General features: G+C 41.2%; 1 protein-coding gene across 4 annotated transcripts in view; it reads right to left on the minus strand.

Annotated features, from left to right (window-relative positions):
• Window positions 1-15,923, minus strand: part of LOC125903984 (core histone macro-H2A.1) — a 28,404-nt gene extending 12,481 nt beyond the window's left edge. The window contains exons 1-5 of one of the 4 annotated variants that reach the window (XM_049601229.1): window positions 15,697-15,923; window positions 13,391-13,563; window positions 11,451-11,557; window positions 6,298-6,423; window positions 1,048-1,245 (exon numbers count right to left, since the gene is read on the minus strand). In XM_049601229.1, the coding sequence (XP_049457186.1) occupies window positions 1,048-1,245; window positions 6,298-6,423; window positions 11,451-11,557; window positions 13,391-13,562 (603 nt within the window). In that variant the 5' untranslated portion in view covers window position 13,563; window positions 15,697-15,923. Of the gene's footprint in view, window positions 1-1,047; window positions 1,246-6,297; window positions 6,424-11,450; window positions 11,558-13,390; window positions 13,569-15,696 lie in introns of all 4 variants that reach the window. The other 3 variants (XM_049601228.1, XM_049601230.1, XM_049601231.1) reach the window with 3 other exon arrangements.
• Between the last annotated feature and the right edge of the window lie 386 nt (window positions 15,924-16,309).

Genomic DNA, 16,309 nt, shown 5'->3' on the forward strand with positions numbered 1-16,309 from the left:
TACTCATTATATTAGCATATATTTTATGTTTGCCAATATAGACCCCTAAATCCTACACATAAGGACCTTTAATATAGACATTGGTAATCTTGTTAGGAAGCTAAAAGTGAAGTTTGTTTTTTATTTTACAAATAAATCTTGCTTTACTTTCAGTGCCAAGAAAAACTTTGTAAAGGCTTTTCTGTGTGTGATTTATTATGGTGACATACTGCAGTCTCCTTTATTTTGTGGAGCCTTGATTCAGTGTACCATGTATTTCTATGTTTCATGACGAACGCTAGGTCCCTTACTCACTATTACATTCGCTTCTATGACTTGTTGAGTTGGACATCAGCAGCATTGGTATATTTCTATCTATAATGCATCTGGGCAAACCTCAAGCTTCCCTCTGTATCCTTCCCTATCTTAGTTCTGTTATTCACCGGCTGCAATCCTCCAAGAGGTTGCTTCTGATGTACCCTGCGTTTGACAGATCTGGGGAAAACTTCCATTTTCCTACTTAGCACCTTGGGTATGAAATAATCTGCAAAAAGATCTAATAGAAACTTTTCTATCCATTGATGAACGCAAGGGCATCATGAAGAATGTGATGATGGCGGCATCTGGTTGTTCTTCTTGAGAGGCTTCTGTGTTAAATAGCTGTTTTTCTGTTTTGTTCATTTTTGTATATAGTGTCATTTATCATAGTTGCTCCAAGTGTGGCCAGTGAGCTAGTGATGGGATGCTACAGGGATGCTAGTGCTGTAATTCTGGTGGACAACTTTATAATGAGAAAGTGAGATGGAAAAGATATTTTGCTTTATATGTGCTCTCATTTAGTCATCAAAAGTTTGAATCTCCATGTTGTTTATGTTGTATGTTCAGATGTGGTAATTTTGTAGGGCTGACAGTGGCCAGGTCTCTCTGTAAAGGGAAATTTTGGTTTCTCAGTGGATCTTAATTGTAAAATAAATAAAAAGACAGTCTTCAAGAATCTGACAAGCATTTTACTTAAAGCATACTGAGGCTATAATTTAATATTATGTCCATCCTGTTGAGTTGACTGACCTTTGGCTTGCGGCCACGTTTGCCTTTAACCTTTTTGAGGGATTTGGCTGGTTTCTTGTTCTTTGAGCGTTCTTCCTGCTTCTCTGGGAGAGACGCCTGGCTGTCCGCCTTCACCCGGCCTCCTCTCTTTTTGGAAAGCAATTCTGGGTGGATCCGAGGCAGAACCCCTCCATTTGATATGGTAACCCCCCGCAGAAGCTGATGGAGGAAGCATTTCCAAAACAGAGTGTGACCATGTGCTGTCCTACAGCACACCTTATTTCTTCACAAGAGTATCATTCTCTACAAGAACGTGTGACTTTTCTTGTGCAAACAAATGTGAAATGACTGTGTATATTCCCGGCTGAGGTTAACCAGTGTTGGGATACTGCTGAAATATTAGCTGCTATACACACCATCTGTTGTCAGCTGAAACCTTGAAATACTCCAAGAGACTTTCGGTCTCAACACTTATCATGTGATGACAGCACCTTGTTTCTTGTAATTGCAGAATCATAACTAATCAAACCCAAACATTACTTGTTTGGGCTGCACTGTTACATTTATTAAGCCTAGTTCAGACCCAAGATTAGGGTTGGGTACCGTTCATAATTGAACCGATATGGTACCAGTACCGGTATCTGGAATTCGGTACCGGTACCAAACGGTACCTTATTTCGGTACTTTTTAACCCTATGGGCCCTAGGTCTTTTTGGGGTACTTTTACTGCCTTTACTTTTAAGCTCATATCACAGTCATTATAAAGGCTACATACACAGGCTATATCTTGTTTTGTTTTTCAGGACAATCTGGGCTAACAATTCATGTTCTTCTATGTGCCTGTATTTTATATTAATTCTTATATCAATGAAAAAAACAAATCTGTGTGCCTAAATTCTTACATTTTTACATGTATCTCAGCATAGCAAGTTGGAAGAAGACATATTCTGCCATATATGAAGAGGGGAGACTCTCTGGAATCTGGCAATATAAGAACCATGATGCTGGGACATTCTGTCACTTCACAGTTGTCCAAAACATGTGGTTTATGCCAGGTGGACATGTTTGCCAGTATTTTTTCATTATTGTAAGAAATTCCATTGACTCATTCACAAGTCAAAAATGTGTTTTATCTGAAAGAAACATGCAATATTTACATCTAAGATCATAGAAAAACAATCAACCAAGTGCAATGATGTCCTCCAAGAAAATATTTGCCACTTTGTTTGCAGTAAACAAAGTCTGTTGTTGTTTTTCAGTTTCAGTTATATATTGGGGAGACATTTTGGGCATTGGTGGGGGGGGCACGTGTCCCCCCTCAATGTATATGGTGACTACGGCCCTGTCAGCATGCATAATTAGGCTGCAGTTGTCTGGGTGCGCAAAGGTGAAGTGGCTGGTCTTGTCATACAAAGTTTGATCGAGTGTCAACTGGACAATATGGAGATATCTGCATCTTGAAAGTCGGACTACAAATGTGGATAGACAGGGAGAAACACACACAAGCCTAAGACGTGGTAAGATATGATATTCCTCATTACATGAAGTGACTGACAACAAGATCTGTATAATGGATTGCAAAGAAATTCGTCAGGTTTTTATTTTGTAGACAACTTTTCTGGATTTATAGCGTGATGGGATGACAATACAATGATGTGTGTGGTATCATTGGAAAGCTATGCTCCTGTGCTTTCATGTGATATGCGTGGCATGTCTGTGCGAGCCTGTGTTCACGAGTAATCCATCCAAGAGTAATGTGTGTGCAAAGCTGTATGAAAGCTCTGTTATACATCATTTTATTGTAATTTTTCGCTGAGAAAACATTGGATTACCGACAAGTGCTTGGCCTTGTCGGAAAGCTACAATTCTGCTGTTTCCGCTGATATGTGTGGCTTCTCGCTAGGACGCACGGTCGCGGAGAAAATCCACAAAGAAGAACAAGTGTGAATTTGGACGCACTATGCATCGTTCGGGCCCATAGGCTAAACTTCTCAGTTTCAACATTTTATTGAGAACATTTAGGAACAGTGCTGCACGTTAACTTTTGTCTGCACATTGTTTTTGTCGCCATTGTTGCTAAGTCTGAGGTGCGAGTCATGCGCTCTCACTCCACCTCCACATCAGGTACCGAAATTTGGCACCGTTTCATTTTAAGTGAATCGGTACTTGGTAGTACCGACGTGAATCGGTACCGAGTACAAAAAGTACCGAGTTTCGGTGCCCAACCCTACCCAAGATTCATGATGAAACCGTTTTAGAACGTTGCAGAGAAAAGTTGCAGTGGTGTGAACTGGCTGGCCAACTGATGGCGTCACCTGCAACTCAGTTAGTCAAATCGCCAGTGGCTGGTTTAAGAACGTAAAGCACATCACCAATCGGCAGCAGCCAATCAACAGCCAATCGGCTTGTAGTGAAGCCTGCTGGTCAAGTCAAAGTGACTGCAGACGGCGTGTTTGCTTGCTGCAGCAGGTGCTTCGTCCCCACCAAGCCCTCTGTTTCCTTCCTCACTGTGTGCCGGTGTTGGACAGTGGGTCACTGCTGTTGTTTGCTGTATGTGCTTATGTCCCCTCACACACATTCTTTTTGACTGATTAATTGGCACTGCTTATTTACACTATTGTGGCATATTGATTATGAATACAGTTCATCTGATGTTCCTTTTGTTTCTGTTTTTCACTGTTTCATCACTACTAAAAATGCAGCTGTGGCCAGTAACTCACTATCCTCATTCATATTTTAAGAAGCTACAAATTATATTCAGCCACAAAATAAGCCTGAAAAGCTGGAAATCAGAACGAAAGCATAGAGAGTTGTTGCATAGAGATCATAGAGATTATACACTGTCTCATCTAGTTGCACCAGTGTGAACCAGCAGGTTTTAGAACGTTGCAGAACGGCGCATTGCAAGTAGTTGCCTCTTTCAATTCGTCTCACCACAAATCTTTGGTCTTAACTGGGCTTAAGAAAGTTGTTAATGTCTTGTGCATTTTATACATACTGTCAAAAATTATCCCAACGTGTCCAATATCCCTGGAAACTTCAAAACCTACGCTACAGTTTAACATTCTGCAGGTCCGCACATAGCTCAGCTGTACAGCATGTGTTTGTAGTGACAGAGCCACTGGTGCATCAGGCAGATGAGATGAGGTTAAAGGTGCATCAGGTAACCTGATCCACTGGCAGCCCCAGATGGCAGAGAAGGACACGTCTTTGAATGTTGACGTTTTCTTTACAAATGCTTTGTACACACTACACAACACTTCTGTCCGTTCTGAAAGTCACTATGTCACATTAGGGGATTGTCAAGTTATAAAATCATGCTGTGACTTGGCCAATAGACATGACACACTACACGATGGTCAACACCAATTATCCCCTTTCATCTTTCACGACATGTGTGATGTCATTAGGTTATTCTTGTCCTATTTTTTATTATTATTACTATTATTTCAGTCACTGTGGTTGTTCTTGTCTAAGCCGAAATGTTGTTGTAGTAACGTCAAAAGTACCAGCAGATGGCAGGAGCTACATTTGTAGTACAGTACGCAAACATACAGGTCACTAAATCCTCCACAACAAGTTCCTGCAAATGTTTCACAATAAAAGCCTTTTCAGAAAATGAAGGGATTCTCTCAACCGAAGTTATATGGAGCTTTTAATTTGAAACAGATAAAGGAAGTGTTGAGTTTGAAATGAGGGCGTGATGCATTAACTTTATCAATGCAAACAGGATAAAACGTATAAATATAAAAATACAGAGGGAATAATAAATAACAGCCTGTTTATTATGTAGTCTGTTTCAAATGAAGCTGGTAGCCTCTGCAGTTATGGTAAGTAAAAGCCCCGCCACTATTTTATTATTTTCTTACTTTATGTCTGTTTCCATTATGAAGAAGTAACACTGTTTGCTAGCTTGATGCCAATGGTAGTACTCACTGGGCTGATAAAGTGCTTCTGCTGCTTCACGCCATAATATTTCCCTTTTTACTCTGTGTGGTAACATCCCTAGAGGAAATATCTAAAAGTCTGGGGTGTTGTTGCCGTACAGTCGTGAACGAAAAGAGAGCTAGACTTTCTGTTGGAACGTTGTGAGGCGTCCTAGACACGGCTTCGAACGTCGATAACTATGACACACTACACGAGATGAAATGATGGATTGTCGTTTACGATCCATGTCGACACCGTACCTCGCTGCGTCGGGCTAGAATCGGGCTGATATCGTGTAGTGTGTCCCAGGCATTAGACATCATGCTTGGTTGCATCACTAATTTAAATGCCACTTTCTGTGTGAATACACTTTTCCACCAGTCACCAAACAAACAATTTCAAGTTGCGCTCCTTAATATGTTTTATTTCCAGTGGATCAAATGACTGTGTGTAATGTGAAAGATCAATAAGAAAAACACTGCAGGGTTCTTGCACCATTTTAAAAGTAAAATTTAATGCTTTTTAAGACCTTTTTAAGACCTCAAAGAACATAATTTAAGACCCAAAAATAATATATAAACATCAATTTATTGACTTTATGCAGATAATGGATAAACAGTACTGGTTATGTGCTCTTTTCAAGTCAGTCTAAAATACAACATATCTAATGTGTATTTACAACATAGCTTGATTCTGCATCTCTATTTACAGCTCATTAACCCTTACGTGAATGTTTACCGTTGCTGTGGCAACAAGTGAAAGACTGCATTAGCAGCTAGATTTGCCCAACCGTCAACAACATCCCATAAAACTATAATTCGGCATATTTACACATAATAAACCAAATCTACCAAGTTACACCCCTTAAACTCTGAGCTAATGTGTTGTTACCTGTTAGATTGTCAAAGTGACCATAGACCTGTGACCTAAATATAGCACATAACCAGTCCTCTGCCGACTCTGCCCGGATTGGGAGCACTGAGCACCAGGGGAGTGTTGGTGTTTACACTGCTAGTATAGGAGCTTTGGATCACATTAACGTTGCTCAATTTTACACCATACTTAAAGGGAAATTTCGGTTTATTTCAACCTGTCTCCTATCGTCCTAAATTTGTTTCAAGTGACTAGTGACATAAAAATAATAGTTAGCACGTTAGCCGTTAGCCTAGATACAGCTGGGGCGCATAGTAGTGTCAGACCTGTTAAAACTTAAGTGAACGGGCATCCCTTCAAGTGCAAAGTTAGTCCACTAAACAAGCTTTTTTTTCCACAAAGACCGCCTCATATCGTTAGGATAAATGTCAGAGAACATATAGTAAACGACGTGTAAACGTGTTGTCTTACCTTACCGGTGTGGTGCCATGTTTGTTTACCATCTAGCTCTGCTTTCCAAAGTGGGGCCGAAATATCGCGAGAACAAGCAGCGATCTCATACTGTGCCTGAAATCTTGCGAGAACAAGCAGCAACAGCTGGAAGGCAGAACCGGACAGTAGCCTGAAAAGTTCATTCATTTATTTTATGAAAGATCTACAGAATAATGGCTGACTTTTTGCCAGACTTCGACTTTGCGGAGGAGGAATTTGATTTTGCAGAGTTTGATGGCCGCCCTTTTTTATTTGAGCCAGAATACACTGACGAAGAGCTTCGTGAAATTGAAGAGGAGGAGAGAGAGAGGGAGGCACAACAGGTAGAGGACGAGAGAGGAGAAATGGCTGCTGCAAGGCTGCGTAGCTCTGGAGATTGGTGGTGTACCTGTGAATGCTGTGCCCCAGTGCCCACAGAAGAGGAATGCCTCTGTTGCAAGGAATGGGACCGGTTGCAGCCTTATTTTCAAGGTCTGGATGTGACCGAGGACGAGACACCTCCACCTGGAGTAGTATCCAGCTGGGCTTTATCTAGAGCTCGCAAGATATATTTCGGCCGCACTTTGGAAAGCAGAGCTAAATGGTAAACAAACATGGCACCACACCAGTAAGGTAAGACAACACGTTTCTTTGTGGAAAAAAAAGCTTGTTTAGTGGACTAACTTTGCACTTGAAGTATGCCCGTTCACTTTTGTTTTAACAGGTCTGACGCTACTATGCGCCCCGGCTGTATCTAGGCTAACAGCTAACATGCTAAGTATTATTTTTATGTCACTAGTCACTTGAAACAAATTTAGGACGATAGGAGACAGGTCGAAATAAACCGAAATTTCCCTTTAAGGGTCATTGTGACTGCTGCGATACGGAAATGCGGGACGGATTTGCGGAATATTCGCGCAGCGCTTTTCCGCGCTCAAACCATACACACAGGCATGGTAAGGACGCGGTGCAAAATTTCGCGTTGTTGTGTTCCAAGTCCGCACTGCGTGAACGGGTGGGGATGAATATGGACGAGAGTAGCTGCAGCAGCATCGAGCTAGCAAGCTAACGTTTAGCAAGCGTCAACATCAACTTTCTTTAGCACTTAAGCAACCACTCTCACCGCAGCCACCAAGCTGGACAATGGACTGCCAGACGTCCTTTAATTCATTGTTCATAAAATCATCCCGTCTTTTATCAAAAAGGACTGGGTGCTGTGAAACGAGGTTTATCAACCTTTCTCCCATACTGTCCTGCCTGGCTGGATTTTGGACTCTCCCCGGTCTGCGCGTCTATGAACAAACAATTTCACTGGCCCAGCGGTGTAGTTCCGCTGGCAAATTCCGCAGTGGGTCAAAGTCTGGGCGGGAACTTTATTCGCCGCATGAAAGTTCTGCCCCGGTGTGCAAACTTCCATAAGAATCCATGAAATCAACTTTTATATTTTTCCGCGAGAATAATCGGCACGGATATTCGCCCTCCGTGAGAATGGACTTTTAGCATGAATAATATATGTGATTTCAAACACAATCGTAAAGTTATTTACACTGAAATGACCCAAGATGTCCTCGGCTCTGGAGTGACCCATGAACTCCGACCCATAGTAACGGGCATTGACATGATGTGTGCCAGTCTCATCAGTAGTCCAGAACCGCAAATGAAGGTCCATTTGTTTGCTCTTTTTGCTCGTTTTATTCATGCTTTCGTCAAACATGACAACATATGACTACTAACGATTATTGTCACACATGTATACTATCAGATATCAATATATTATTAATTATAATATTATTACTTTCATTAATGTTGTTCTAAGCTACTGTCATTACCGTCTGTCCTTCATCTCTCTCTGTCTCTGTCTCTGTCTCTCTCTCTTTCTGTCTCATTGTGTCATACGGATTACTGTTAATTTATTATGTTGATCTGTCCTGTATGACATCTATTGCACGTCTGTCTGTCCTGGAAGAGGGATCCCTCCTCAGTTGCTCTTCCTGAGGTTTCTACTGTTTTTTCCCCCGTTAAAGGGTTTTTTGGGGGAGTTTTTCCTTATCCGCTGTGAGGGTCCAAAGGACAGAGTGATGTCGTATGCTTTAAAGCCCTGTGAGGCAAATTGTTTTTTGTGATATTGGGCTTTATAAATAAAATTGATTGAATTGATTGATAACTCAATCTTTTGATGAATGAAGCAAGACCATATTTGGCGACATATGCAGTTTTATTTTCACCACAGATGAATGACTTGGCAAGCTGGGAATTGGGGAACATGGCGGCATAGATGTCTCGTATGTCCTCGTTAGATCTGAACAAATTGTGCCTTGCCAGAGTATGCAGAACCCACAGTACCTCTGCCTTTTGGGTGTCTGGCGGTGAAATGAATCTCGTCATAGCCAACTGAGAGGTGGCGTCTGAACTTGTAACGTCTTTCGGTCACGCTGCAAACAATGCAGGGATTAGCCTGGCCCCGCTATTGCTAACTGCTGCCATGTACCGCTGGTGCTTTACTCCTTTCATGTGAGACTTGACGGCTTTGAGCCCCATGGTCCCTAAAGAAAAAGTCTTCTTACAAAATGTGCACATTGCCTCGTTGTTGTTTGTCGGTGCCGGTGCCAACCACCTCCTAAATACGTCCTCCTCCATCCACTTCTCGTTAAATTTACATTTCCCCATCTCTGCATCTTCAACCGCTCACCTCAATATCCGCGAAATGGTGAGGCACTGCCCAACGTCAGCATCTGTAGCAGACGTACCGTAAAACAGCCATTAATCGCGGAGATTCATTTACGACACTGTACCATATAGGCACCATACTAAATTAATCACACAAATACACACCATTATATGTTTTACGATGGGCCACTGTGCTTTCCCATCGGCATTAAACGCACCGGCTGAAAATTTAATACCTACAGCAAATTTACGGTAAATTTAAGACAATTTAAGACCTTAATTACCTGGATTTTAATTTAAGACTTTTTAAGGACCTGCGGGAACCCTGCACTGTTTTACTGTATTTGAAAGGCTGTTGTTGCTCTCACTGAACTACTGAATATATTCGTAGTATATTCGCAGTATGATTCTTTCAAACCATACCAAAACATTACCATGTCAAATTATGGTTTCCCCAGTTGTTACTGCATTAAATCGTATTATTAATAAGAAAATGTATATTCATCACAGATAATAAAATGAAACCTGTGGTGCGTTAAACACCATGTTGTGAAAAGCAAGTGCACTGCTTTTTTAAAAGGGTGGGTTTTATACCTGTCACCTGTTATACCTGAGCAAAGGCTTTTACACAGTGAGTCTGTTTTTTGCCGTCCAAAATTGTTGCACGTCTAAAAATAAATACGACTTCATGTTGTTGCATCAATCATGTTTGCACACTGACTGCAGAACTTTCGTCCGTCATTAAAATTTTCGGAACAGGTTTGATTTTCTGCGTTTTCACATCCGTCAGAAGCCTTTAGATAGTTGTTTCACCAAGAATCAGTAAAAATAATGTGGCAGTGGGACACAGCTGCGACAAGACAGAGGAAAGGCTCATACAGAATCATTTCATAACTCAGATAGCTCACTTTCAGCAGGTCAGATAGTAATATTCAGGTGGATGATGAAGAGGAAAGGGATGTGGACTGCACACAGAATGTGGAGAGAGAGAGGGAGGACAGCTCCACCCCTTCATGCAGCTGCGGTGCCCAATGCAAGACAGGGAGAGAGGTGACAGCCAGACAGGTAACTCCAGTGAAAAGAGGCAAGGGAGGAAATATGTCTTTTCATTTTGTATGGTATTGCAAATTTTGGCAACAAATAGAACAATAAAATGCATCAGACTCTGTGCAAGGTTTCTGTGTGTAACAATTTTTTCTGAGGGATTAAAAAAATGCATCCTAAAAAAAAAACAGACTCAGGGCCGAATTCACAAAAGGATTGCGTGGCTTTTGCGGCCGCTAAACCGGTAAAAATGGAGCAAACAGATACCGTCTAATTCACAAAGCATGCGCAGAGGGTGAAATGCTCCACTAACTGCGCTGCCAAGCAGATTGTGTCTCGGTGCTCCGGTGTTATTTGCACATATTTAAATAAGGTAATATGCATATAATTGGCGGAAAAATTGGCCATTTCTATGCAAATGAGCCTCATTGATAAACAACGTCTAATTCACTAACACCAGCGCTAATAGCCACACGCAGTTTGAGTGAAGTAAATAACGTCTTTAGAAAGCTGGTGCAAACTGGGCGCTCCTCTGTGGAAGCCTCTCGCCCAGACTTTCCAGTGATCGTGGCAGCAGTGATCGTCTGTTAAATCAGTCTGTAAATAATATTTTGACATTATTATTATAATCATTATTACTTTAATGGCATCCGAAGATATTGATGCGTTGAACAGGTGACAGTCTGCGGTCGTTCTCAAAACGCACTTGTGTCACGCACTTCAAAAGCAACTTTCAATAATTTATTTTACGAAACGGGGGAAACAAACGTGAACAAAAACGGTTCCATAATTCATATTAAATTCAAAAGGTAACGAAAAACAGCTACAAGTGAGAGGGAATGGTGACAAAGTGGTCAAACTTGGTCAAATCCACAGCCTCAACCCATCCGACACTGTTAGACTGACTCACCAGCAGACATCACTACATGAGGGTATACAGTATTCAGTACTGTGCCAGACAAAGTCTGCCATTGTTCTGCCACGGTGTTCTTGGTGCAAAGCCAGCATTTATACTTTGCCATGTGTGGCTTATTGCAATCAGGAGCAAGTCAGGGGCAAACTGCACTCAGCTGCCAAACTTTGTGGGCGTGTTTGCGCTGGTATATCATTAGCGCAATATCCTTTGTGAATAGGATGTTAAGACGGAGCAAACTGCGGGTGCAAATGAAGTGCAATTCAAGGTGCTATCAGCAGCCGCAGTTCATTCTTTGTGAATTCGGCCCTCAGTGTACAAAGGCTATTACACCTCTGACACACCCACTAAATGAGAGGAAACGTATTTAATGGGGTTCAGTCGTGAAACTGGAGCAAAACGGTGCACAGTGCACACCCATTGAACGTGTCCCCAAATAACAAAGTAAGTTGATAACCACATTTGTGCTAAGTGTTATCTCTGATTGGGGCTTTAGGTTTTGTTGTGTTGTGTTTGTGAGTACTGTTACCTGGTTGAGCTCCTCATCATTGGCCACAGCCAGCTTGATGTGCCTGGGAGTTATTCTGCCTTTCTTGTTGTCCCGTGCTGCATTTCCTGCCAGCTCCAAGATCTCAGCTTATACAAGAGAAAACACAATGTGGAAAGTACCCATCAAACATACAGTGGAATCTGGAATTTATTTACCTCCCACTTTGTGACTCCCACGGCCTCAGTAACAAGAATACAATAGTCAAGAAGTTTAGACCGAACTTTACTACCAACAGTAAGGTGAACATACAGGGTTCCGCAGACAAACTCCTGGAAAAGTCAGGAAATAAGAAAAACTATTTTCCAGGCCTGGAAATGGTTTGGAATTAGCAGAATGTTTTAGAATATAATGTAATAATATAATTTTGAATATACATTGTTTAGGCTGTCGTTAAAAATATGTTCACAAAAATTTCAAAACATGTTACACAAAATACTCTATGTTCCTTATATTACTTATTTGAAAATCTAGGGACCATTGAAACGTCACCAGTATCATATGATACACTTTGGCGTATGCAGCTAGTTGGCAGCAAGAATGTCTAATGAGTGTGTAAAGTTAGCCAGCGCTAGCAGTTTGCTTATATGCAAATATCTGGGGAGTGTGTGTTTAATAACATATGGCTTATGAATGACAAATACAATGCACGGCTCAAGAAAGAGGCACACTCCAGCTGCACTGGATGTAGACTCAGTCTGCACCACAAGGTTTGACGGTGGCAGCATGGTGGAAAACAGATCTAGTGAGCCATGCTGAAGGGAAAAGGCATCACGATAACCAAAAGGCCACTCAACAGACTGCCAGTGTCTGCACATTTATTGCAATGATTTGCCTACCTATTAGGGATGGGCACTTAAAGAAACTTCCATATTCGAGTACTGGGGAAAAAAAATCTAACATTAGAATAAGACTACATTGAAAACAAGTGCAATTTGAAATTAATTTATTGAACAACCAAGCTTCAATTAACCTATTACACCATAAATTTAAAGTTCACATGAGAAAAATCACCTGTTACGTTACTTTGCATAGGTTAGGCACAGCTCTGAAGAACAGTCTCTGAGTTGCTCTTCTGAAGGTCAGTTTAACGTCTGCCTGGTTAGCACAAGCTAACACATCAGCTGTTTAAAGGTCCCAACAAACTCACATCGACATTGAAATGGCTGGACTCTTGTTAAATCCATTTAATAACTTACAGGTAACATGTAGCAGTGTGATGCAGTTAGCCCTGTCAATGTGTGTGAGTAGACAGACTCTCACTAACTAACTGTTACTAACTCTAACTGTTCCCTTAAGCTCCCACGGTCTCATAAGCAGAGAGGCAAGGACATACTGAATAAAGCAATACACTACACGCAGCTCTACAACAAAATAGGATTGTACCTATATTAAATACTAAAATGATACATATAAAAATCATGTTCAGATGTGGGACAGTCAGCAGCAAGTGCTCTTGAACACTCCAAATGAGTACTTGAATACTCATGCCCATGTCTACTACCCATTTTAACTTACTTAAACAAAGTCATGGAAATGAGGAAAAGTTACGGAAAAGTTTTCAAAATTTCATTGGTAAAAATGTACAGGTGTTGGATAATGAACTGGACAATCTCCGCTCCCATATCAGTTTCCAACAGGATATCAGGAATTTCAATGTGCTTTGTTTCATAAAAACTTTGCTAAATCTTGAAATACTGGACAGCGCCATTTAACCAGGTGACTCTTTTTCCATATACCAATGTGACAGAGTAGAGGACTCTAGGACAAAAAGGGGAGGAGGTGTGTGCTTTATGGTTGAATAAGAGTTGGCGTGACAGAACATTAAAATGCTATCATGTTCCTGCTCACTTGATACTGTGTATGCTGTTTCAGACACTGAAGCTAGCATGTATGTAGCTTGAATCATGTGATCACCCTACCTGCCAGGTACTCGATGACGGCTGCCATGTAGACAGGTGCCCCCATGCCAATGCGGTATTTGTGTGTGCCCGTGCGAAGGTACCTCATCATCCTTCCCACAGGAAAGATGACACCTGCCCTGGCTGAACGGGACAGCTTGGTGGCCTTCTTTTTTCCTCCTCTGGCTGACATGCTGCTCTGAACACAAGAGTACAACCATAGCGAGTGGATGGCAGACATAATATATGCTACACATACAGCAGTTTCCATATTGTGAGCGGTTAGTTCTCCTGAACTGAAAAAGATGTGGCATCAGTTCATACTGACAGTTATGATTTTATTTGTCCAAGATTTGACACATCTGTCTCTGAGATTCCAGCCTAACACAAGAATGGAATTTAGTTTGTAGTGGTCACAGCATTAGCACTGTAAATTTATATTTTAATAATGTATCAGGAAGATCTCTTTCCAGAAACAGTGCCTCTGTTATGTCTTGATAATAATGTTGCAATGGTATGAGATTGTCATGGTATAATAACTGTCTCAGAAAATAGAGCAGTTTCACTGTATTATACAATTTATATTATCATCAGTCAAAATGACCCCTAAAGGAATAAAAGCAGAGGGGTTCTTGCTGGTTGAACAAATGTTTTATTACTGTAATTAAAACCATTTTGTTAATGGAAGTGTATAAAGGTCTCGCCTCAGAAAATAACTAAAATAAATTGGAGATTTACTGTCCAGTTGCTTTTTTTCAGTATCACAGATAAGCAAATGTACACAGTATGGTAAGTGTCAACTTTTATATTGTGGTATACTGTGGAACCAGTATATTGCTGCAACCATACTTGATAATTTAAAGAACACACTGGAGACCGTTTTCATAGGGATAATTTCTTTGTTTGAAAATAGTTTTACTGAAGACACCTTTCTAAACTAAATTCCAGGTTTTAAAATTTAAAAATCTAGACAATAAAACCAACACAGCATATCAGCATAGTTCATTTTGCAAATCTCTGGCCACCTTTTTTGTAATGAAAATCAATTGATCCTTTAATAACAGTAAATATCTTAAGTTAATACCAAAGTGCCACACACCAGTGAAACTCAGAGTGCTAGAGTATGTCCATAATTAAGGAAATTTACTATTTTCCCATGAACCCCTCTGCTTAATAATTTATTATTAATTAACAATAAACTGCATCGTAGTGTACATGTGTAGGTCTTTACCTTCACAAATGATTTGAGGGTTGAATTAAATGTGTAATAAACTGACCACAGAGTAAGACAAGTATAATTTTCATTTTTTCATGTTTTTCAAATGCAGTTTGTTGCCATTTGTTTAAATAAATTCTGAATATTCAGTGGAACGGATGATAAACTTCGACAGGTATCAGCTCACGGCAGCCATCCTCCAGTAGGCCTACTCACTTACACGGATGATTAAGAAAGCACAGGGGAATCTGTAAAAGCGTAACTGAACAATGTCGTACTAGGAGGAAAAAAAACATACGTCACGTCCACTATCTGTATCAAGGGTGTCATAATGTCGGCCAGTCCTTTGTGTTTGTGTGTTCTTTTTTCTTCTCCTTCTTTTTTTTTTTTCAACAAACCATATGTTGACCAAGTATGTTAGGGAGGAAAGGTTACCATTTCACCCCGAGCTTCCCATGCAAACAAGTTCGAGCAGTGAGCGGTCTGATAGGCTGCGGCCTGCAGCAGCGCCGCTGGAACTCACCGAATTTACACGTATGCGCTCATTAACCCAGGAGCTCACCTCTTGCGGTGAAGGTCTAGGGATATTTAGTGTGCTGCTTGCAATGTTCGGCGAAAGAACCGAATGGAAAAAGAAGGGAATGTGGCCGGGGCTATGTAGGTTAATGTTACTGTACAGATATAACGTTACAGTCAAGCATGCAACAACCCTTCGACGTAGCTACGCAGGCGTTAACATCGACTCTTCGGTTATTTAAACTGTGGAAAAGCCTGATACGGCAACGCAAGCCTAAACAGAGAGGTGTTTTTATTAATTAGCAATAATTCAACCAGGGGAAAAACAAGCTAAGGGTTAATGTTAGCTACGCCTGCTTCGTTTTGGCTTAACAAAATCATTACGTTCACATTCCGCGAGGCACTTTGGCGTGTTATTGTACAATAGAGACATAAACCACAACGACCCGTTTCTTCAGGAAAGCCCCCGCCCGCCCCCTTCTTTTTCATGTAGCCTCTAACACTGTCATCACATCAGACATGGAAAGTAAAGCGCCCCACTCAATCCGGATATGCGCCGAGGCAGAGAAAATAAAAAAGGTTTCTAAGTTTCTACCTGTTTGTCCGCTTTTCACGCGAATAAGCGCGGATGAGAGATGCTCCTGCACGGAAGACAGACGAATCCCCCCCCCGGTGAAAGACGAAGCGCTTTGTTTTGGTTCTGTTTATTTGCTGTCCTTGTGCGTAATCTATCTTCCCAACCTTACAAAAAGGCACAGAGCAGGCAGGAATAGCGTAGCCTGGTTGGAGGCTGGCTCTGTGCTACTGATGCTGCAAAGGGGAAAAATTCAGTAGAGGGAAAATTCAGGGAAACGCCCCCCCCACCCCCACCCCCACCGAACCCACACACACTCTCACACATGACTTCAGCAGGGACAGTGCTGATTACAGGATCGCGATGTGGGTAGAGTTGTTTTCAACGGCAAAGCAAATCAAAATAAAAACCTATATGAATACAATAAATTCTCTTCGGAGGTCCAATGGAACCCAAATCGTATCCTAAAATGACCTCTCACAAGGCCTTAGAGTATGCTGTGTATATTTCATTGAATGCAGTTTCTTAGTGATTTACTGTGGGCTGTAAGTAAAATATGAATGAAACTGGCATAATTCCAGGTCTAACAGGTAATAAAACATCTCTGTTCCTTGAACATGCAGAGTGTGGGAAG

The sequence above is a fragment of the Epinephelus fuscoguttatus genome, linkage group LG16 (assembly GCF_011397635.1).
Source record: "Epinephelus fuscoguttatus linkage group LG16, E.fuscoguttatus.final_Chr_v1".
NCBI lineage: Eukaryota > Metazoa > Chordata > Actinopteri > Perciformes > Serranidae > Epinephelus > Epinephelus fuscoguttatus.